The sequence below is a fragment of the Sceloporus undulatus genome, unplaced genomic scaffold (genome assembly GCF_019175285.1).
Source record: "Sceloporus undulatus isolate JIND9_A2432 ecotype Alabama unplaced genomic scaffold, SceUnd_v1.1 scaffold_13, whole genome shotgun sequence".
Lineage (NCBI taxonomy): Eukaryota > Metazoa > Chordata > Lepidosauria > Squamata > Phrynosomatidae > Sceloporus > Sceloporus undulatus.
In genome coordinates, this window is record NW_024802935.1 from 6049095 (window position 1) to 6073663 (window position 24569).

At 37.7% G+C, this 24569-nt stretch overlaps 1 protein-coding gene across 4 annotated transcripts in view; it reads left to right on the forward strand.

Annotated features, from left to right (window-relative positions):
- The window catches only part of LOC121917254 (E3 ubiquitin-protein ligase CBL-B-like), a 93380-nt gene extending 73065 nt beyond the window's left edge, over window positions 1–20315 (forward strand). For 3 of the 4 annotated variants that reach the window (XM_042443035.1, XM_042443037.1, XM_042443038.1), the window contains 8 exons: window positions 204–572; window positions 1296–1390; window positions 6690–6830; window positions 9093–9181; window positions 9317–9445; window positions 13259–13402; window positions 17091–17210; window positions 18542–20315. In XM_042443035.1, the coding sequence (XP_042298969.1) occupies window positions 204–572; window positions 1296–1390; window positions 6690–6830; window positions 9093–9181; window positions 9317–9445; window positions 13259–13402; window positions 17091–17210; window positions 18542–18804 (1350 nt within the window). In that variant the 3' untranslated portion in view covers window positions 18805–20315. The remainder of the gene's footprint in view (window positions 1–203; window positions 573–1295; window positions 1391–6689; window positions 6831–9092; window positions 9182–9316; window positions 9446–13258; window positions 13403–17090; window positions 17211–18541) is intronic. The other variant, XM_042443036.1, reaches the window with a different exon arrangement.
- Window positions 20316–24569: the final 4254 nt, after the last annotated feature.

Genomic DNA, 24569 nt, shown 5'->3' on the forward strand with positions numbered 1-24569 from the left:
AATTTCGTAAGGCGGCGCATTCGTATCCCGGGGTACCACTGTATACCTCATTTTTAAATAAGCCCTTTAAGATTGTTCTCCAGTGCATTAAAAGCCTGCTTTATTTTATTTTTTTCTGAAAAGATCTCAGTATAATGAGTTCAAATAAATCTAATTTGTGACATATGTACTTAAAGACTTGTTGCCTTATATTGCATACCTAGTCTTCTCCATGCATGATGAGGAAACAAGACAAGCCTCTTCCTGCACCACCACCTCCTATACGGGATCCTCCTCCGCCACCACCAGAAAGGCCTCCTCCCATTCCACCAGATAACAGGTTAAATAGACACTTACATCATCCTGAAGGTGTGCCTTCCAGAGACCAGCCTATGCCACTTGAAGCCTGGTGTCCCAGAGAGGTTTGTGGGACTAATCAAATAGTGGGATGTCGAATAGCTGGAAGTGATGGTTCTCCCAAACCTGGACTCACTGCAAGTTCAAATATGAATGGAAGGCATTGTCGAATGGGATCTGATCCAATATTCCTGCGAAAACACAGACGTCATGATTTGCCTCTAGAAAATGCCGTGGTAAGTAACCTGCAGTGCAATCCATTAAGCTTAATTTTATTTAACAGCTTCTGGCTAAATCAAGTACTTTCTAAAATTTCCTTTCCTTTCCTTCTGAAGCTAATAATTAAAATGCTGGAAATAATTAACAGATTATTAAAATGTTCTTTTTAAAAGTTCCACTACTGTTAGTTTAATTTGAAGATTATGCTGTCCAAAATCTTGCAAAAGAAGAATGTCTCTCTAAACTTACTAAACTCTTAAAGTTGTGGATTGTTCCTTCAGCCTTCCTAGAATGTTCATTCATGGTAGGTATCAAATTCTCATTCTTACATTAGCTTGCTGTTTCTGTTAATTTCTGTTTCACTCATTTTATGATTCTCCATATATTTCATTGTTTCTTTTTAAAAAAAAAAAAAAAAAGGTTTATTTAATTATTGCCAGAAACAACATGCCAGAATAAATATACATGTTGTCCAAAAATTATCTTTACATTTTCAATTGGATATAGAATTGAGATTGTAAAGATAATTTTCAGATACCCTGTATAACATTATGTTTCTGTGAAAAGCGTTTGGACATTAGAATTACAACACAATTTCTTATATTGTGTTTATACTGATTTAGGAACTTATGCAAAGTAAATATTTAGCAGTTGTAGAGGGGAAAGGTCTTAGGGAATGCAGAAAATAATGCTTACACATTGTTGTAAAGGTATAACACAGCGAAATCCATCTCTTGCAGATATTTTCAAATGGCCACCTAGGTAATGAGGAATATGATGTTCCACCTCGACTTTCACCCCCTCCTCCAGTTGCCTCAGTCATGCTGAATATGAAGTGAGTTTAATTTAAAATTTAACATGTTGACTACATAAACTGGGAGGAAAATTTGGGTCAGCTTCATCAGGTCTGATAATACTCTTAAAAGCTACAATACTACAATGATTTTAAATGGTTTCAAAAAGAATTAAGCATTGCCTTTTATATATTTTACAAGAAAATTAGATAAAACCTTGTTGGAGAAATACTATGTGGAAGTTAATGTGCTCTGATTTCTTTGAATCCTGTTGACTGGTAATTCAGGTTCAAAACTTAGAATTGGTGAGGCATGCAAACTGTTGTAAAATAATACTTCAAATGTGGTGGAATGTGAGAAATTTGTAGACAGTTGTCATAGCTACCCACCCTTCCACTCATCAAGCTATATAAAATGAGCAAGTTAGCAGAGCCCGCATCTCAGTGGAACTTGTAGTGAGTCCTCTCACTACTCTCAAAGAAACCTTTTGAACTACTACCATCCTTCCTGTCTCGCCACCTGGAAGACAGCCTTCTTGGTAGCTATTGTATCAGCCCAAATGGAAGGAGAATATTGTGCTTTAAGGGCAGACCTCTACAGGGACAAGGTCATCCTTAGACTGGACATTTTCTTTCTATTAAAAATAATGCCAGCTTTTCACCTCTGTCAGGACTTTGTATTGCCTGAATTGATGCAGAACTCAACCTCAGAGTTAGAGTGGCCCCTTCTTTTCCTTGATTTCAGAAGGGTTCTAGACTTTTATGTAGACATAACTGCGGGTTTCTACAATAGCTACAGACTTTTTGTTGGTTTCCCTTGGGGAAGAAAGGACTGCCTGTTTGTTTGCCGTGCTTCTCAAAGTGGATAGTTTCCACTATTCATCTGGCCCACAAAATGGCCAAGAGAGACCAACCAGAACATATGCACAGATATTCCACAAGGGCCATGACTGTATTATCTGCCTTTTTCAGGGTGGTGCTTTTGGATGACATTTGTAGAGTGGCTACATGGTCACAGCCTTTGACATTCATCCCACCACAGAATAGATGTGCGGTCCAGGGGCTGGTGCTGATTTTTTGGAGAGCCATGCTGTTTTCATGTCTTACAGGACACTCCTATTTCCTATGGTTACTAGTATTTGTGTTAGTCAGGGATAACAAAGAAGCACAGATTGTCTACTTAACTGTAGTTTTTAGAGTGGTCATAGATGGAACCTGTGGCACCTGTGCCCTTTCTGGCACACAAAGCTATGTCAGAGGGCATGCGGCAGCCATAGCAGGGAGGGGCAGGGAGGCGTGCACGGCCGCTCCAGCTCCTTGCCGCAGCCTGGTTGTCCCGCGGTAAACCGAGCTGTGACAAGGAAGAGTGGTGCATGGCCCTTCTGGGTGGAAGCCCCACCCCTTCTGGTCAGAAGTTAGTGTACTTTACTCTGAAAATTCTCTGAGTAGGTTTAAAGCTCAAATGTAATCTGTTCAGATGCAATAGTCAGCATGGTTACAGTAGACCCACTGAGTCAAAGAAATACAACCACCCCTCCTTTCTTGCGGTCTGTGGTCTTGAATATTTACAGAAGAGCGACCTCTGTGAATATCAATAGGGTGTGTTTGCAGGCACACACCCCATTCAAGCCTATAGGGCTTGAATATTGGCAAGTTTCCATTTTTGCGGGGGCGGGCATCCGGAACGGATCCCTTGCAAAAACAGAGGGCCAACTGTAGTATTGACTTGACAAGTTTCCATTGATTCAGTGGATCTAGCCTTGTTGGTCTAATTTGGTTTTCATCGATTATATTTAAACAAGGTTGGACAGCCCCCAGAATACATTCCTCACACTGGACTGTCTGACTTACATTAACTCTTTCTCAGAACCCACTACTGAATTGTATGAAAGGTAATAAGGTAACAGGGAATGAGGTGGGGGTTGGACAGACATAAGGTCTGATTTGCACTCTAGAAATAATGCAGAATAATAATAATAATAATAATAATAATAATAATAATAATAATAGTTTTTATTTGTATATTTTCCGCCTCTCCCTGCAGATGCAAGCGGGAGTACAACAGTAAATTTAAAATTACAATTCAGTTAAAATACATTCATATGACATAAAATCCAAAAAACACAGCAATAAATCAATCCTATAAAAAATCAATATCAACATCTAGCTTCCCATACATGCTCAGAATGAAGTGTCTTCTTATAATTGTTATAGCAGATCAGGGGGATAGGCTTACCGGAAGAGATACATCTTGAGTGCCTTCTTGAAGGCATCTAAGGTGATAATAAGACAGATCTCCTCCGGCAAGCCACAATTTGGGAGCCATAGCAGTAAATGCCCTGTGGGAAGTTGATCTTAGTCTATCTAGTCTTTGGGTAATCCAAGAGGTTCTTCCCAGTTGTTCTGAGAGTGCAGGCGGATTGTGTAGGGAGAGGCGTTCCTTCAAGTAACTCAGGCCCAAGTCATGTAGGGCTTTAAAGGTAATGACCAACACTTTGTACTGCACCCGGAAACTAATCGGCAGCCAGTGAAGAGATTTTAGTACCGGTTTTATGTGGTCTGACCTAGGTGTTTTGGTGACCAATCTGGCTGCCACATTTTGCACCAATTGAAGTTTCCGAACTTGGTACAAAGGTAGCCCCATGTAAAGCGCATTGTAGAAATCAAGATGAGGGATTACCAATGCATGTACCACTGCTTCAAGGTCCTTTCGGTCCAGGAAGGGATGCAGTTGGCGTATCAACCGAAGTTGGTACCAGGCACTTCTGGCCATCGCATCTACTTGAGTTTGACATTGCTTTAACTGCCATGGCTCAATGTTATGGAATTCTGAGATTTTGTAGTTTTGTGAAATATTTAGCCTTCTGTGTGAGAGAGCTCAGGTACCACCACAACAAACTACAAATCCAGGATTCCATAGCACTGAGCCATGGCAGTTAAAGCAGTATCAAATTGTATTGTTACTGCAGTACAGATTAAACCATATATCTCCCCATATTTGTGCATACGTATAGTCAGGATCCAGCAAGTGTCCTCTACTGAACAGAAAAGACAACAGAGAGACTTTCTGGTAAAAAATTGACTTCTATGTGCAATACTTATTTGATATTAAACAAACTTATTTTTATTGCTATAGTAACATGAAATACTTCATTAATAATATAACATATAAAACTGTACTATTTGGCATGATTCTGAAATTTAAAAACTTGGAAAGCCTGGCTATTATGCATACAAAATTGTGAGTATGCTTTATACCAAAGCGATATTTTAATTCTGCGCCAGAAAAAAATGAATTCTTAGAAAGTGTATTATTAGCATGATATACAATAATGTCCCTCTCCATCTCTTAGTTCCTCTAATGGATATGGTAGTGCTTAGTATGTGCAGAAATGTATCTTGGATTTCTGTGTTGTATAGGTCCACAATATGGAAAAGAATTAATTTTATTTTTTAATAATAATCTCGTTACAAACATATTTTCATACCATGCGGTTAGTACATTTTGAACAACTGAAGCATGCATACAAAGAAAAAGAACATTCCATCTGATTTCCCCCATATTCTCCAGTTTTTCCATCAGAAAAAAGTTGCTAAGTGCAGGAGATGGTGGGGGTGGGGGCAGTTAATGCCATTCTATTTAGTATCTTGCTAAAACGTTTCAACTTGAATATTTAGTTGAAACATGTTTTATTTATGTCATTGTTTTTTATTTATTTGTTGTATATTTGGCTGGGGTACAGACAAGAGGCACAAACCTCTTGTCTTTTTTTTTGTTTGTTTGTTTCAACTATATGATATCCTTTGGCTCCCTCTGCAGAAGGTGGTTAAATATTGCATCACAGAAATTTCACATTCATTGATTTCATTTTTCACTGGGGATCTATGTCCAATAACTGTCAATAAAACATGTTTTCTGATTCACATTTTTTTAAAATGTTAGTTTTTAAAGCTGTAGAAATTAGTAACTTATAGGGCCTTGTGAACTTCAGGTTTTATATAACGTATATTGAACTGTTTTCCACATTTGCTTTTAAAAATATGTAACAAGCACAGTGCTTAAGATGAACATATAATGATACTACCTTTCACAATTTGATCAGCAATTGAATCACAAATGAAAATGAAATCTGACCTGAGGCAGCTTGCACACATGAGGGGTGTGTGTGTGTGTGTGTGTGTGTGTGTGAAAATTTTTGAGTGCAAAACAGTTGCTGGATAAAGGATTAAATACGCCCGCTCTTTTCCCTTTTCTCTTGCTCTGGAACGCAAAACTTGTGTTGCTTCTAGCTACTTTTCACCTTTAAGGGGATTTTTACATACGTTTTCATGTAATGTAGTTTATCCCTAAGGTAATAAAAGTGGAAGTGGGAAGATTTCATTAAATATACCATGAGTTTTTTTCATTTTATGTTAATGCACTTACTTCCTCCACAACCAGTTTTTTTAAGTCTGTAATTTCATTGAATTTTTTTTTTAAATAGTTGTGTTTTAGGGGGGGAAATTGAAACAATACACTTTGAAGGTTTGTATAGCTGTTTCTGGCATTCTTTCATAAATTTCCTATAAAAAATAATAAATAAAACTTTTATTTCTATCCCACTTTTTGTTAAAAACAAACAAAGCAGCTTACAAAAGTTAAAATACATCCATATATACAAAATATCCCCCCTTAAAAGACAATTAAACAGTATAGAATTTAAAATTACATAACAATTAACCCCACCCCCCCCATTGAAGATTGTGGGGTGGAATCATTCCTCTCTCTTTTCTTTCTTTTTCTTTTTTGGCCTCATGGTTTCTTTTATTCCAAAGTGTTATTGTCATGGCAGTCACAAATATAGTTTAAGCTTTAATTATGAGTTCTTGTTATTAGTTATTTCAGTAAAACAGTATTCATTTTTGAGTATAGAACTTACTAATGCACAGTCGTACTGCTTAATGGTTTATAAAATAAGTTTATATCAAGTTCTTCAGTGCCATGTTCCTGTGTTTTAATATTGGTGCATTTGCATTGTATCATTCAGATTCTTTTGAAGAAAATTACTGTGTTAAAACTTTCACTGTCTGATGGCCTCATAACCTTAATACTTAGTTGAAGAAGCACAAGGAGTTTCAATTTTGCATTTCTGATAGAGAAATGAATAGTTATTAGATAAATGGAAGAGCCTTGTGAAAGGAGGAGAAAGGGGAGAGCAAACTGTCATCGTACCTCACATTGTGGGTTTGTTGTAAAAATAAAATGGGAGACTTCATTTGACCCATCTATAAATGTGATGTTATATGTATACTTACTCTAACTAAGAAGACTTATCAGGGTTTGATATACTTTTTTCTTGAGGTCGTCTGTTCCTGTTATAAATTCTCTCCCTGAAAAACCAAGGGAAAATGTAGAAGAAGATGAATACAAGATTCCTTCATCCCATCCTGTTTCTTTGACCTCACAGTCACCTCATTGTCATAATATAAAGCCTCATATTCGGTAAGGTTATTTCAAGACACCAATCAGGGTGATGTCAATGTCTTACAAACTGTTCCTTCCACATTACTAAAACCATGCAGGTACCATTCAGAATGTCATTTTTGCAGCATCTTGCCTGATAAAAAGATCTAGAGGTTTTGAAAGCTTGTGTCAGTTTCTGTCCTCTTTTAGTTGGCTTAATAAATGTTTCATACCAATGTAGATTTCATACTTTAGCATAATTGTATAACTGGTTTTAATTATATTGATGCAGTACTTCAGCTTAAGGGGACCATAGCTACTGCTTTCATACTAAATAAAAATCACAACAATACAATAGTAAGTGGTTAGTGTAACTCTCCTTCAAGGGTAATCTTGTACATTTTATCCTCTATTTTATTTTAACCCCCCCCCCTTTTAAAAATAAACATTGCATGTCAAGGGTGTTTGTTGTGAATCCGAAAGTTTAATTCAAGTATCTGCATTAGCTTTTAGTAAATGCAATTTAATTATTTATCTACATAGAATCTCACCTTTTAGAAATATATGTGATAATAACAAATGCAGATTATTTCTGATTGGATAATTAGGTCATAAACAGGTCTGTGTGCTTAGAGCTAGATGTAGGGAGATAGACTTTGTCTTATTGTGAAAGCACTTCATCATTTTATTTTGTTGGTTACACAGTAGAATAGCTTTATATATATTACAGAGTTTTGTCAAATCTTTTTCTAACAGTTCATACTTTGTGTGAGGATTTCTGCTGTTATCAAATGTATATCATTGTCAAATTACAGGTGTTTGGTTGAAATTTCATTGTACTGTACTTCATTTGAAGGTGAAGGCTGTAAGTCAAAAACAAGAATCAGAAATTGTAGTTCTTTCTATTTTTTTCCCCTGTAAAGCAAGGTATTGATTTTAAAAACCAACACTTTCATACATTGAAGCGCTCTAAAGTTTCAGTATACATTTAGTTTTAGCCATCTACTTTGCTGGCACCTAGTCATTAATACATTAGTCTATATTGTAATGTTCAATAGAGAATCTTACCTATGTGGTGTCATAGGACATTAGGGTAAAGGTAAGGGTATTCCCCGTTGACAAGGTTGTCAAGCCATGTCTAAACATAGGGAGTGGTGCTCATTTCCATTACTAAGCCGAAGAGCCAGCATTGTCAAAGACATGATTGCACAGAATACTGTTTAGCTTCCCATTGGAGTGGTACCTATTTATCTACTTGTATTTGCGTGCTTTCAAACTGCTAGGTTGGCAGCTAGAACTAGTGATGGGAACTCACCCCATCATGCAGCACTTGGGCCTCAAACTGCCAACGTGCTGATCTTACAGTCAACAGAGTCAGCGTCTTAACCACTTGAGCCACCACATCCCTTTTAATGAGACATTACATTCTGGTAAACAGAATTGTCAGTAGGTGGTAATTCTATTGAATTCTACTGCTTTATTTCTGTTTGGCATATTGATTCCAGAAAATGATATCTGGCTGGTACCTGTTCAGTATTTTTGATACCATAATGTGGAATTAATGACCTTGTAAATGTTGGTATTTGCATTTATGATCACAACCGTATTGCCACAGTCTGCAAATCCTCCCTAAATCACACCTTAGAAGTCAGGCAGCTAAAAGGCAGCTACACCAGCATGATTGCACAGAACACTGTTTACCTTCCTGTTACTTGCTTATGTGGTGATTTGTGTAGTTCTGAAATATGGGGTACTGATGGTTGACATGTCCAGCTGCCTCCTTCCCACAAGCTGTTGTGAACCATTCAATGGCAGGGCATCATGTCACAGCTGCTTGCCGCAGTACATCTTGTTTGTAGAAGGGGGCTGGACACATCATCCCTTAGTGTCTTGTTCACCAGTGCCAAAGAATTTCTTTGTTTGGTGTGACTTTTTCAGTGTGGGTTTTAGGTCAGATTGGAAAATGGATTGTAGCTACATCACCCATACAGGATCTTGGCAGATGTTTCTATCTTTTTGTTAGAAGTAAAGAAGATAAGTACTGACTATACACATACACACACACACACACACACACACACACACACACACACACTAAAAAAAATTAAAACTATTTTGTGTTGCCTTGCTCTTAATTTTATATTTAAAATCTGCATCTGACAAACCATTTTTAAAGTGAGCAAATAGGGCTAATTTTAAAAGTTAGAATCATGATGGCTTAATGAATTAATAGTCATCCTGGTAAATTGTCTGCTTTCATGTGACTAACATCAAAGTGTATTTGTTTATCTCTGCTTTCAGTTTATGTGAGAATGGTCAGTGCTCTGGAATAATTACTGAAACTCACAACTCTGCCTCTGAGATGAAACGTTTGAAACAACCAGAAATGGGTATGTCCTCTTATCTTTGTTCCTTCAGATTGAGAGACAAAATATTACTTTTTTATTATTACTGTTTTATCACTATTATAATTGCCATTATTATTGTGTTATTACTATTTTGAAAAGGCTCCTTTTGTTGTTCAGGAGAAGCCTTTGAGTCGATGGTCTCAGTACCTTTACCACCTGCACGGCCTCCTGTGAGAGATAATCTGAAACATAGCACAGGACTCAACAGGACTCCCTCTGATTATGATTTGCTGGTGCACCCCCCAGGTTGTATATTCTTTCCCCCCCCCCCCCATTAATAAAAGTACTTTTTGCCTTGCAGACTAGCTGGGGGAGGGGAATAATGTAATCCATGTAATCTATTCATAGACTGGAATAGTTGAATAAATTTATAATTTATAATAAATTTATAATACATTTTTTTATTAGTACCAATCAGTGGTACTGTTTTTCACCATTTCTACATGTTTATACTTGATATTAGAGAAAGCATATGCATTTCAGTAAAACTAGATGTGGTCACTTAATCAATTAAAATATATGAAGTTGAAGGCGTTCATGGCTGGCATCCATAGTTTTTTGTGGGTTTTTCGGGCTATGTGGCCATGTTCTAGAAGAGTTTCTTCCTGATGTTCCGCCAGCATCTGTGGCTGGCAAATAAAATATAATTGATCAAATTTTAACTGAAATTGGCAAAATATTCTTTGATGTCTTTTAGAATGTATACATACCAAAATGTTTTGGGAGGAAACATATTTTTTTGTGCTTCTTGGAAAAGTACAGTGTTCCAGAGACTTAGGTGGCTACTGTTCTACAGTGTACCTTCCACATTTTCTAGGGTTAGAGGCACAGGTCTGAAAGTGGAAAAAACCACAAATTAAAAAAACACTATTTTTTTTTTAACCTGAGAGAACACCTCTAAGAATTTCTAGGTCTTTCAGGGCAATTCTGTGGTCACGATCTGCTAGACATTGAGCATGAAATTGTGCTTGAGGGCCTAGAAAAGTGTTCTCTTTAGGAATCTTTAGGGCTTCCAGCATGACTTTTGGCAGAAGTTGAAAATAGAGTCATACAGGACGACCTAGAGATTCTTATAGAGAACATACTAATCAAATCTGTGAATAATCAAATTCACAAAAGTTAAAGCTACAAATGTGGAGGGCCAATTGTATATCCAGTTCCTCTCCCAAAGCTCTTTTGAATTTTGGGAAACAATTTATTCTTTAGCATTACAAATTACTTCTAGAATAAAGACTTGGGAGCTTTGCTACATATGCAATTCCTTGCATAGGTTTTTGTATCTTGGGCTGTAACATCAGTAGCACATATGTTAAGTTAGCACCGAGATATAGATTAGATCTGTATACTAATAATACATTTGTTGAAATCCTAGTTTTGAAACCTTTGCTTAACAGTAGTTCCAAAAATAATAAACCTATGAATCCTGATCATATTTCTTGTATTTTGAATTGTTTTTCAGGCTCTTGCTTCTTAATCTGTCAATATGCATTTTCTGATAATGGCACTATATGCTGGTTTATGTTGAGATTTTGTAACATTTTTTATTATTATTTCCTTTCATCGGAGTGTACAGTCTTTAAGGCATAGTGACAAATGTGCAAGCAATTTTAAAACCCAGAAAGGAATGTCTAAAAATAATAAAATGAATTGAGTATAGTAAAAGGTCAACTTCTGCATAATAGAAGTCATTCTAATACTTTTATTAGAATTCTGTAATACAAAAGAAAAGTATAATAGAAAAGAACAGTATACCTTTAGAAACAAAAGGAAGAAAAATGAATAAAGAAATAAGAAAAAATAATAGTAAGGAATACAGGGGACTTCCACAATCTTTTCTTTAGATGCTATATCATATCATAATCAAGCCTCCTCCATCTTAAAAAAACAAACACCTTTTTCTATAGTCCATCAGTATTTCATAATGTAAAAATTGTCAAACCTACTGTATATATTGGACTATAAGTCGACCTCATGCTTAAGGCGATGGCAGATTTTGAGGTCAAAATTATGAATTTTGATAGGACCTGTGGATAAGTTGGGGGTAAAACTTAGGGACATGGAATGAAGGCTGTAAAGGACAAAGCAAAGGAAAAAATGCCAACGAACTTACAAAATTCCAGCAGGCATAACGATTTGTGCTCACACTAAAGGCTGGATGGATGAGATAGTAGCAGTCCTTCCAGAGCAGAATATATATCTCTATCTATCTATCTATCTATCTATCTATCTGATTTAAAGCACGGTACTTACACTGACCTGTGGATAAGTCAACTCAGAGTTTTTTGGGGTCAATTTTTTAACCCAAATTTTTAGACATATACATGAATATATACCGTAAGTACTTGTCCTATAAAGAGTTAATCCAAGGTTAGTTTTCCAGTATCTATCCATTAATAATAGCTGATAACAATAATTAATTCCATTTAAAGAAAACTGTTCTCTTCTCTTCATAGTTCAAATAATAAGCTTCATCAATTACTATCTCCACTTTCACTTCCCTGAAATTTAATATTTAAACATTGATCACCTCATTAAAATTAATTCATAAATTAATCTCCTATTAGTGCCATTTAAACCCTATTTAATTATACGTTTAGCTTAACATTGGTCCCCTCCCCCCACTAAAAACTGACAGTATACAAATCGAGACAAACCCAGCACAATTAACAATATATGTGTTTGGTATAATTTCCACAGCCATCTCCCCATCTAATCTCAAACTCCTCAGTAATCAATTGACAGTCTTTTCCTTCAGTCTCATCAATGCTCCTTCATCACAGCTTCAACATTCTCATTTATAATTTTCATACTTCCAAAATTCTCTGTTATAGTAGCCTGATCTTCATCCACCTGTTTACAGGAACCTTCATTCATCCTTTAGAAGCATTATGTAGCCTCTGGCTTCTACTTCTAAAAAATTAACTTCAAATGTTTCCTCTGGTTCTTCATCTGATATTAGCACCACAAAATCTCCTTTTTCCTTTCCATCACCTAGCAATATATCTTGCAATTCCTCATTATACATATCAGTTTGCCTCTTCCATCCCACACTCCCCAGGTTGTCCAAAACATTCTGTGTCATTTGGTATCCCAATCTCCTCATCAAGGGCCTTTGACCTGGCATTTAGCATTCTCCTCTTATTTCACTAAGCACTGTTTGAAAAAAAAAAAGTTGTCCGTCCAGAGCTACAAGGGGTGCTCCCCTTCTTTTTTGAGACACAGACATTCTTCCACATCTGTAGCTGAAGCACCTGATAAACAAAAGCCAACTTTACCAGGGTTGATTTGGTTTTTTAAATTATTTTTCCAATCCAGTGCCTCCTTTTGTCAAAACAAATACATTTTTTACAATGTGTCTGTTACATAATCCAAATGTAATAACTGCAAATTAATTAAATCCTATATTAAACAAAATTGATAGTTGTTTCAAATATGATTGTTACTAACCCTTTTGTTGGCAGGATAACTTTTAATTATCACAAGCTTTGTTATTTCTAATTCTATTTACACTTTATGCCAATAAAAAAGTACAACTAAAATTAAAGATTAACCAAGTCTCTCCTTACTTCTAAAAGAAGATAGTTTACCAAGATAACTTACCAGATGAGTCCAAGATTTCTGTAATCCGGATATTGAAAAACAGAATCTAAAAGCCAGATGTTAAATAAAGAAAGGTAGACTTTGAATTCAGTGTCCATAAAGAGCTTCTCAGATTTCAGGTTTTTCAGATAGTCGATGGCACGTTGATGATCCAGCTCCCTCACGCACAGTTTTGCCTACCACTTCTTGTGGTGTACACAGCAACTGCTAGGTAATGGGGTCCTGTGGGCAATCCCTTAGATCTTCCCTTGATCTAGGAAGATAAATTGCCAGTCAGAGTTTATGTCCAGTCAGTTGAAAGCTGCTGTTGCTTCTTTACCTGCAGAGCCCCGCAGAATGAGAAAGCTACAACCCACCATTCCCCATAAGTTCCCTCCTTCTGTATAATGAAAGTGAGTTTAGTTTTGATTATACCATTAAGGAACATTTGCTTATATAACCGATTCTTTTTCAATGCAGGTGAAGATGCGCCTGACAATCCACCTCCCGCTCTTCCTCCTCCACCACCACCCCCTGCACGCCATAGCCTTATTGAACAAACAAACTCACTTGTTGCAGGAAGCAGACCTCTGTCTGGGCATGAGCTATACCTTCCTCCTGCTGGTAAGAAGAGAGCAGAAGCATACTTTTTCTTGTAATAAGATACATAACCAGAAAGAGAAAAACCTGTCATCAAATTTTTAGCTGTCTCAGCTGGGTTGCACTTTTAAATTTTAGTGTTGAAGTAACATAGAAGATGATAAAAATCTTGTTTTCTCAATATTTCACAAAATAGCCTTATTAAGCTGGGACTTCAGCCATACAGACATTGCAATAAAATAGGAATATTGTCCACAGCACAGTGACCTGTAAGTACAAAATGATGACAAATATTTTAGTACACTGTCTCAAAGGCACACGTTGGAGAGATTCATTAGGAAGATGTGGCAGAATGACTTTCTTGGAATTGTCTGTATTTGTAAAATGAAAGTCTTACTATTTTGAGGATTAAAAATTATAACTTATATCTAGTCGACAGTGTTGTTTTGTGTTAAGTCGTAAGATAATAGAGAGCCTCCTGGTGAAGACCTCTAATTACTGTATATACTCATGTATAAGTCTATTATTATTATTATTATTATTATTAACCTTTATTTATGAAGCGCTGTAAATTTACACAGCGCTGTACATGCAATCTTTTTAGTTAGATGGTTCCCTGCCCTCAGGCTTACAATCTAAAAAGACATGACACAGAAGGAGAAGGGAGTGGTGGAGGGAAAGGGCAAGAGGTCCAGCAGTTCCTCTCTACCTCCAAGGCCTGGACCAAGGCAGATGGACTGGAGGGAGGGCTTGGCTTCATAATGGATGCTTAATCATTTTCCAGGGAAAATACATATTCTCAAGTAGGATAATGCATATACAGTACATAGCGATACAGGAAATGGTTTGATAAACAGGCACCAAAACATCAAATAGTAAGCGACAATTATGCAATGCCTGGGAAGGCTTCTCTGAACAGGATGGTTTTCAACTCCATTTTGAAGCTGGTTAAAGAAGTGATGGCTCTTGCTTGTGGGGGAAGAAGGTTCCAGGAGTGAGAGGCAGCGAGTGAAAAGGGGCGAATCCGGGATGGAGCAGAAGAAATCCTGGGCTGAGACAGCAGATCTTGACTACCAGAATGGAGGGCCCGAGTGGGAAGGTGAGGAGAAAGAAGGTCTGATAAGTAGGGAGGGGCCAGTCCATGGAGGGCTTTAAATGTCGACAGCAGGAGCTTATACTGAATGCGGAAAGGAAGGGGGAACCAGTGAAGGGATGCCAACACAGGAGAGATGTGGTCAGAGCGGTGGGTGGAAGTGATAATGCGTGCAGCTGAATGCTGGACAGAGATTAAAGGACGGAGGTGAGAAAGAGGAAGCCCAGCCAGGAGGACGTTACAGTAATCGTTGTGAGATCACTAGGGCATGGACCAGGATCTTGGCAGTAGAGGCGGAGAGATATGGTCGTATTTTGGCAATATTGTACAAAAAGAATCTACAAGCCTTGGCTGTGGTCTGGATCTGCGGGAAACACAACAGAGAAGAGTCAAAGATAAAACCAAGACTGCGGGCTTGCTGGACTGGTTGAATGGAAATGTTGTCCACAGAGACAGAAAAGGAGTGTTGAAGGTTGGGCTTAGGAGGAATGACAAGAAGCTCTGTCTTGGACATGTTGAGCTTCAAACGCCGATGGCTCATCCACTGCGATACAGCTGTGAGGCAAGACGAAACTTGCTGTTCAAGCCTTGGAGAAAGGTCAGGGGCGGAAAGGTACGGCTGGGTGTCATCGGCATACAGATGGTAGGAAAAGCCAAAAGAGCTAATGAGTTTTCCTAAGGACAATGTGTCGAGAGAAAACAGAAGGGGACCCAAAACAGAGCCCTGGGGAACTCCAACAGATAAGGGAACAGGAGAAGAAGTCTGATCACCTGCAACTACTGCAAAAGATCTGCCAGACAAGTAAGATCTAAACCAGTCGAGAACAGAGTCTGAGAACCCAAGGTCAGAGAGTATGTCAATTAGGAGACAGTGATCAACAGTGTCAAAGGCTGCAGACAAATCAAGAAGGATGAGAACAGACTAGAAATTTTAGTAAAAAATGTGACCCCAAAAACCTGAGTTGACTTATCAATGGGTCAATATAGTATTGTACTGTAACTCTTATTTATTTAAAAAGGAACTATCCCCTGGTGAAAAGCAAGAGAATAATCTGTCCTGGTAGCACTGACTTCCCTCTATTCTCTCAGCAATCCAGCTTTTAATATGAGCACAAACAGTGATGTCTCCTGGAATTTTTAATTTCTTTGGAATTGTTTTCCTTTGCTTCATCCTTTACATCCTTTGTTACATGGCCCTAAATTTTACCCTCTACTTATCCACGAATCATATCAAAATCCATAATTATGGCTCCAAAACCTGCCCTTGACTTATACATGAGGTCAAGTATATACAGTATGATTTGTTGGTTTAAAATATATTTTTCTTGCTCTTCTGTCAATAAGTGATTTATAAGATCAGTAGTAAAATTATTCATGCTTCCAAGCTTACATTTTAAAAGGCACAATAGAATTAAAAAGAGGTAGTGAGAGGAGAAATGGCACAAGAAATTAGTTATAATGTCTTACAGTGACAGATGGAATGCAAACAGCTTAAGAACAGGAGGAACCAAAAGTTGCTGCCTTTCATCTGATATCCATTGCTTACCATCTTCTTCTGCTGAGGCCCATTGTAGATTCGGTGAAGATAGGAGCTACTTGGAGCTGGTTTCTCAAAATTGGTGAAGTGACGATACTCTTAGGCGTGAGGAAATTTCAGCCTTACATTTGCATATCTTACAGAACTGGCAGTTCAATTTTTAAATAGGCTGGCAGCAAACAGCAGCTTCTGGTTGCTCCAGCTGCAGTCAGTCTGGGACTGCGGTGACTGTATGGCCTTCTCTTAAAGCAGGCCGCCACAGTCCCAAACAAGCCACTAGCAAGAAAAAATTTTGTGGCCTCAGAGTGGCTTCCAGCCACTCCAGGGGCATGCATCATTTGCACACCATGCCTCCAAAGTGGCCAGAAGCTTCTCCTTTTGGCCCATCTGTTTTGGACCTTACTCTATGAAAATGAATCAATTGATTGTATGAATTTAAATAACTATACTTTATTAAGGGACTTGGGAGAAGTACAGCTCATCTATTTTAACAAGATGTTTGGCTATTTCACAAGATGCCTCACCCAAATGCTACAGCTTTTTACTGGACCCTCTGTGTCACATTCCCCCACATTCCAGGGAGTATGCTGGTCCTTATGCACACTTTTTTAAAAAATTTAACTTAAAGGACACACAGAACTGAGATTTTGAGAAAGGGGTGACAGTTCCTAATGTGTGAGTGGCTTTTTACTTATTATTAGTGTCAAAGCAGCAGATCTGGTTGGGAACAACAGCTACAAAGATTTTTTTTTTGCATGGAAAGGGCAAAACGGAAAAGTATGTTGCATCTTCTGGCACCTTAAGAGTTGGAGGTTAAAATTCGGTGCTCCAGCTTTCATTTGAAACAGTGGCTTCTGATAGATTTGGAAAACTATGGTTGGAGTAAATCTCAGCTAGCATTAACTGTAGTTTACCTGGTTTAAAAATGATAACATCCATGGAAGCAGGTTAGATCTACAGTGGAAGTGGGGATGGCAGAAGCCATGGCACCTTTGAATTAAATGTGTAATTTGTATTCCTTACTGATATTTAAATTCTTCCAAACAAAAAAATTCAAAAAAACCTCTGTTTTTTTTATATAGATCTTTTCTTTGATCCTGTAAATGGCTTAGTTCCATTGCCACCTGTTCGAAGGTTAACTGGTGAAAATATGAAAACTCACAGAACATCACAAGACTATGACCAGCTTCCATCTAGTTCTGGTAAGGAAACCCCAGTATACAAGATCCAATATGCGTGGCCTTGTAGAGCTGTCCCTCTGTCACGTTCATTGTATCATAACAAAATAAGAACAATTATTAATATTTGGCTTCCAAAGAAAAATTACTAGTTAAGTTTTAAGATTCAAAAGTGCTTGTGACACCCTATGTATGCTTTAGTTTTGCTGCACAAAGATAAAACTCTCTTGTTACTCCACGCTTTCTTCCTTTCAACAATATAATTGGGCTCTATGAGGACACTTTTTGTCATTGCTGCTGTTAGACAATTAGGATTCAGAAAAAATGTTGTCAGCCACAGATCTTGCAGTAGATCTCAACTACAGTTTCATCTACTCTTCGAGTAGATCATTTGATAGGCTCCAGTGGTAAATTTACTGTATTTCATTTCACTGTTTTGAGAGGCCTTGCCAGTTTTGCATTTGCTACAGAATGCATGTTCTGCTGTGCCAGTTACTGCTCTTTTCCTTAAAAATTACAGCCCTCCACCAGCTTAATTATTGTTTTATAACAAAATGTTACACATTTTAAAAAAAACACAATTCTACCCATAGGACTTAAGACCATTATATGTGATGAGTTTACTTGAGTTAAAACACTCTTGTTTGATTTGTCCATTGAAAATAGTATGATTCAAGAGACCCTTAATTTTGGCTGATTTCATGCCACCTGTATTTTTAAATAAACTGACCTTATTTACATCTCCCTGAGTGATACTCAAATTGGATCATAGTTATCCTTCAGATGGTACACTTCCCCAAAGTTAAGAAAAGTTAAATAAAAATGTGTATATTAGGAAAAGGCTTGTACCCAAAATAAATTTGGATGATTAAATAAATAAATAAATAAATAAATAAATGCCTTTTCTAAACATGTAAACTTGATGGGAAAGTAGACAAAATGGACTTACTAAATACACGCAAAACTGGGACAGAAAGATACTGAATTGTCCATCGCTCCCTTTGCATCTATGGATTATTATATAGCTAATAGGCACATGAACCACTTTGGATCCTACACAGGGAGAAAGGACCAATATAAATCATATGAATAAATAGTTTTGCATCATACAATTCATATAAAATGTCAGTTTTGATGTTTGGCTGTGATGTGATCTACTTTGATGGGGAAAATATCAACTCTAATTTTGTGACATCTCTATCATCCCCGTGATCTTAAATTATTTCACACTTTGTCAGGTACAGATTTTTATACATTTAGGAAGTGATTTTTTAAAAATGAAAATGCCATATGATAAACTAGATTTACTGCAAATAGGTTCACAAATTTTTGTTTTAACAATTTTTTTTCTACAGATGGTTCACAAGCACCAGCCAGACCTCCTAAACCACTTCCTCGCAGGACTGCTCCAGAAATACACCATAGGAAGGCACATCATTCTGACTCATCTATAGAAAATGTTGATGCAAAAATTGCAAAACTTATGGGAGAAGGCTATTCATTTGAAGAAGTGAAGAGGGCACTTGAAATCGCCCAAAATAATCTTGATGTAGCACGGAGCATACTAAGAGAGTTTGCTTGTTTTCCTCCAGCAATTTCCCAGCGTCTTAACCTATAGCAGTATGGAAACATTACATCAAACCAGTTCTCCATATGTGGGAATGTGAATATAAGAAGTAACATGCAAGTGTGAAATGCGTTTCAAAAGAGGTGTTCTTCTCTAAGCATCTTTGAAGAGCTGAAGTGCAGCAGTTTTTCCCCCCAGAATAAGATAACTGCTCAGTTCAAGATATAAGTGGATTGAGTGTTCTGTATTTTTGCTAGCCATACTTATTGAATCAGGGTTGAACTGACAAATAATTTAAAGTTTACTTCCCATGAACTTTTAATCTGTGAAATGCTTTTTTCATGTTTACAAGGTGGTGAGTGACCGTTTCCAAGCTGAAAGTCCTCCTGTGTTCTTGTTCATATTTTTTTATTCTTGTCTGGCATTTCTTACTGTTTTTGTAGTTGTTTGTCCCATCAAACAAGTCAGTTATATCTTTTTAAATGCACTCCATTTTGATTTTGATTTAATTATTATATTTTTCATCACAGCAGCAAGCAAATGCAAGAAGAATGTGGCCTTCATTGCTGACTCCCCCTTCCCCCACCAGTAAACCTTTGCTATTTAGAAAGTGAAGTGAATGTGTACTGCATTGTCTTGTTTGGTCCATCTTTTTAAAGGCATTTTGACTGCAGTATTGGGTATCTTTTCTTTGATATGTGGCTAGTAAGATTTAAAATCTAGATGGGTTCAGTGAGAAAATTAACTCCCATAACATTAAACTGCATAATAGTACCCAAAAATGTAAATCAGATCTGGAACACATGCTAATAATAATAATAACCCAGATGTATGTGTTTTAAAATTAGTCCTTGGTTCCATAATAAGCTTGATTAAAGGTCTCTGTGTTGTTCGTACCTTGAATATCGTCTGGTATGACAAATAGATCCATCATGCTGAATTATATTAGCAGAGATCAGGTAAATTATACTCCTGTCTTCTGAAAAGTGAGGTGCAGTTAATTTCCTGGGTGGATGATTATCCTCTGATTCATCACCACTTTAGTGGACTTCATAGTAACTGAGGAGCTTTAAATCTTTACATTGTTCAGCTCTAATGCTACCATACAATATTTTTGCAAAGCATCTCATTAATTCCCATTAATTTCTTAAGTGTATATTCAGTGCCCAGATCAACTCATAGCATCATCCTTGCATTCTTGTTGCCTGGAGTTCATGGGAGTAGATTGTAATGTCACCTTCTAAAGCACAAGCTAGATCAAGAACCTCAACTTCTTAAATGAATTGTTCTTACTAAATTCCAGATTAAGTCTATTCATGCTACTCCAGGCCCAAACAGTAACATTTCCAATTTTCTTGCTGACATTGTAGACCTGTCTTTGACAAAGTGGACTGAACACCAAAGTATGTACTGAAAAGAAATTATTTGCCTTCTAGTGTTCTGCAAACACTACTCATTACGCGTCTGTGCAGAATACTCACTTGCCAGGGTCTTGTTGCTATTTTGTCCTGTGCTTGATTGAAAATTTCACTGGCCAGTCTTAAATATATGTCTTCCTTGCATTGTTAGTATTCATTAATGTGTGGGGCTAACACAAAGGTACCCAAATGACTGTGCATGCTCTTTGGTGATGTCAAACCCCATATGATTGAGCAGAGGAGGAGAGGACATTTCTACAGCATCAGTTGGCCTGGTAGTAGTGACACATCCAGTTAGACTGGTGTGACTAAAGCAGTTGTAACCACTCCCAGAAAAAAAAATGTGTTCCTAATTGGATGTGTGCAAATGGAAGGCACTGCAAGGGGGTTTGGGAATCATCAGAATATAAATTATATAAATTATAGAGCAAGTTCTGAAAAGGACAAATTAAGGGTCAGCAGGAACATGCCAGTGCAGAAAAGGTTTGTAGATCATAGAATCATAGAATTGTAGAGTTGGAAGAGACCGCAAGGGCCATGACAACTTCAGCCTTTGAAGAAGATCTAGCAACATCACGACACTAAATGCATTTTGATGATCTAATCCTAGTTACCATTTAAATAATAATAGAATTTACATTGAAGTATTTTTCCTTAGATCATAAATACCAGGGATAGAGAATGTGTGACTATGCAGATGTATGATTGCAACTCCCATCTTCCCTAGGCAGCATATCCCTTGGGGATGGACAACGGGATTTGATATCTAACATCTAGACGTTCACTATTTACCATCCCTTGTGATATATATATATATATATATATATATTTTGGTAAGTGTAATATTGTTGTATGCCTTCAAGTCATCTCTGACCCATTAGTGACCCTAAGGTGAACCTATCACAGGGTATATTGATGCATCGGAGTGGGCAACTCTGGAAGACTAGGGGGCTGCGTTAGCATTACAGGAAAGCCCTGCAACCACTCCCACACAAAAAATGCCCCCAAGAATCCTCCAGGGCAACAACTGTAGGGTCTTATTTCTTTATATTAGGTCTACTGTTCTACTGCAAATTCAAAACAACCAGTTTTGGTCACTGCTCCCTTTTCACTAAAGGGAGCTTGTGGCAAAGGCCAGTGTGGAAAAGAGGCTTCTCGGTTGCTGCTTGACTAGTTGCTCAGCTGTTGTTTCCAAAGTGAATAGGTGCAAAGAGGAAGCGTCTCCCTGGCCAGGAAGGACTCTCAATCCTTCACCAGGGCAGAGGGGCACAGCTGGCTTCCTACCTTTCTCCCCAGGGAGGAAGGACCTTCAATCTGAGTGAGGTGAAGGACCCTTTCAAAGAATCCACACTCAATACTCCTTCCCTGGAGATGTGCCTTCTCCACACAGCTTCAAGTCATCACACACACATGCACACTGTTTCTTCTGCTACCTTTTCTCTCGACCTGTCCAATGAAAGAAAGCAGGAGAGCAGTGCAACTCCAACCTGCCAACCAAGTCCCAGCAAAACTCACAAAAGTTAAGCAGGGCCTCAAAACTGGATGCTCCTTGTTGATGCCACTACCCCACTGTCATGTTCTCAAACTCTTTATTCCATTGAGTCACTCTGTCCCAAAATGGTGCTGCAGGAGTGAGCTCAAATGGGCAAGCAAATAGCAGGAGGCACCACTACATGAAGCAATCGGTAAGGCTGCATGGTGGTTGTAAGGGACCCTGAAATTTTTTTTCAGGCAGCCCTCATGGCAGCTGGTTCTCCTTGTCTTTCTTGCAAGTCAATACATTGACTAAAAAATTATTACCTGAGAGAATCAAGGGGCCTCCACACATAGTGAAAATCATACTCCCTAGATGTCGTTTTGAAGCAAAATTTTCCCCAAAGACAAAACCTAAAATGGCCCTTGGGACCCACATGTGCCTATGGGACACACTTTGCATACCTGTCCTGTGTATACACTCGTCTTTTCACTTTTGCAGATTTGGTTATTCATGGATTTCAATAATATGTTCTCTCTATATCTAGATCCTCCAGTGCAACTCTGTGGTCAGCTTTAACCAAAAGTTGCACTGAAGGACCTAGAGATTCATAGCGAGAACACTCTACTAGGCATTTGTAGCTCCTACAGTGCAATTCTTTGGTCAATATCTGGCAGGTGTTGACCACAGAATTGCACTGGAGGACCTAGAGATTCCTAGAGAGGTGTTATCACTGGTAAAAACAGTGATTTTGTAATTTGTGGTTATTTCCACATTTATGGGTTCATATGCCCCTAAACCCAGCAAATGTGGAGGGACAAGTGAAGTTGATTCAGAGAGCAGTGTTGGAACAATAACAATTGGCTACCATGTTTTCCTGAAAGCTTATATCAATATTAAATCCAGAAAAAGATATTTTAAAGAGTTCAAATTTAAATCTCTCTTCCAGATCAAAACCTAATTAGAATGCTTCTACATCAGAGCCTATAGCTGTCCTGATCGGCATTGTAGTTAAATTCTGCCTTCTGTTAAAACTATTCATGGTGTCAAAGAGAGGAAAGTACTTTTCATAAAATAAAATACCCAGTTGCATTGCAGAAAAACATTCTTTTTCCATTGTTTTTAAATAAAGGAGTTTAGGAAAAGCATCATTTCAGCTCCTGAATGGCACAATCTGGGTCCTTCACCCACTATATATTATATTGTGTTACTAAGATGGGTTTGGACAAATTTCAGTGGATGAAAGCCTGTGAAATATTATGCTAGTAGGAGTCAGCACAGTCATGATTCATCCAGTCTGGATCTTCACAGGAATCCAGGATGCTTGAACGGGTTGCAAGGGTTTCATATCCTCATGAAACATGTTCACACAAAATAGTCACTGTTTTAAAGTCAGACCATGGAATGTTCCTCAGAGACATTTTTATAAATCAAGCTAAGTACAATTGGAGGATTGCTTACTGCACACAAATTAGCAGCCTTAAGAATAAATGATAATCCTGTTCTTTACATGGTGTCTGCATTTCCGCAGAAGAAGGGCTTGTATGAACAATCAAGTGTTCACGCATTAAATTCTAGTACATGGTACAGTCCACCCTTGCCATATGTGGGGGATCTGTTCTGGACTCCCCTGTGTAAAGCTAAAAACATGGGACCTCAAGTCCAGTTTGTATGAATGGGGTGTACTCCTGCAGGCGCACACCCCATTCATTCTATGGTGACTTGAGTCCGCATATGGCAAGTCCGCGTACGATGCGGGCACATTGTATTGTGCTAAGTAGCACACTTCCCAAATGAAGCAATTGGATTACTTCCTTCCTTCCTTGTTTAGAACTATGATTGCGTTTCTATTCCCAGGACTCATCAAAGAACCTTAAACATTTCAACATTTTATGGACTAATAATTTGCATTCCTTAGTGCTCAACTGTTCCAGAATTGCTGAATCAGATGGTGGAACATATCGGTAATGCAGATGCCTTCTGACTGTGTGAAAAACTTCTCATGTCTTTCAAAATGAATGAGCTGCCATTTTTGCGGCCTCATGCTATGCCCTTAAATAGCGCTAGTCTAATGTCAGTTTTGTAATATCATAAATGTCTGTCCAACGATTTTTCATACTGTGAATTTTTTTTCTACCAGCATAGTTTTATTGTTTTTGTTTGTTTCCAATATTCCGGCTTGAAGCTTTACTTTGCACTGACCTGGAAAATGTTTTAATTTGTGTCTTAAAGCTTGATAAATTTGGAAGCAGACAAATGTGTTTTAAATCAGGTACTGCCTGTTGACCTGGAACATAGAGCTTCTAGGACTGGTTTCTTGAGCGGACTGCAATAGATTTTGTTTTTGAAGGTGTATCTTCTAAATAACTATTTTATCTGAAAATGCCTTTTATAAACTTGTCTAATGTGGCAAACATAGTGATGTGATCAATTTATATTTTATTCAGCATTCTTTTTCAATTCTGAATATTATGTAACCTCAAGTTACTTTATCTGTTCTTGTAAGGTATTTTATAAAAATTAATGTTAACAGAAAAACTTGTTTTCCTAAGGTGTTTTGGTTATGTTGTTTCATTTAAACCTTGTTTGTGTAATCACGCACACATATTTGTACACATAAATGTGCCTGACCACACAGTGGCTTGTCCATCCCAGTTAATCTTTAGTAGTTGGATTTGATCTTTTTATAATGTCATACTGAAAATGGCTGCAGCTGCCACAACCCCCAGGGAACATCTTCTACACATTTACCATTGTACTTAATCATTGTCCTTTGAAGAACAACTTTGGCCTGTTACAGACAGCCAAAATAAAGCTGCTTCGAGTCACAGTGGAGGTATTGTGTTTCAATGATGCATGCGTCCTAAGAGTCCAGACGTCGCACCAAAGCCACGCTCCAGCCCTAGGGACCGGAGCGTGGCTTT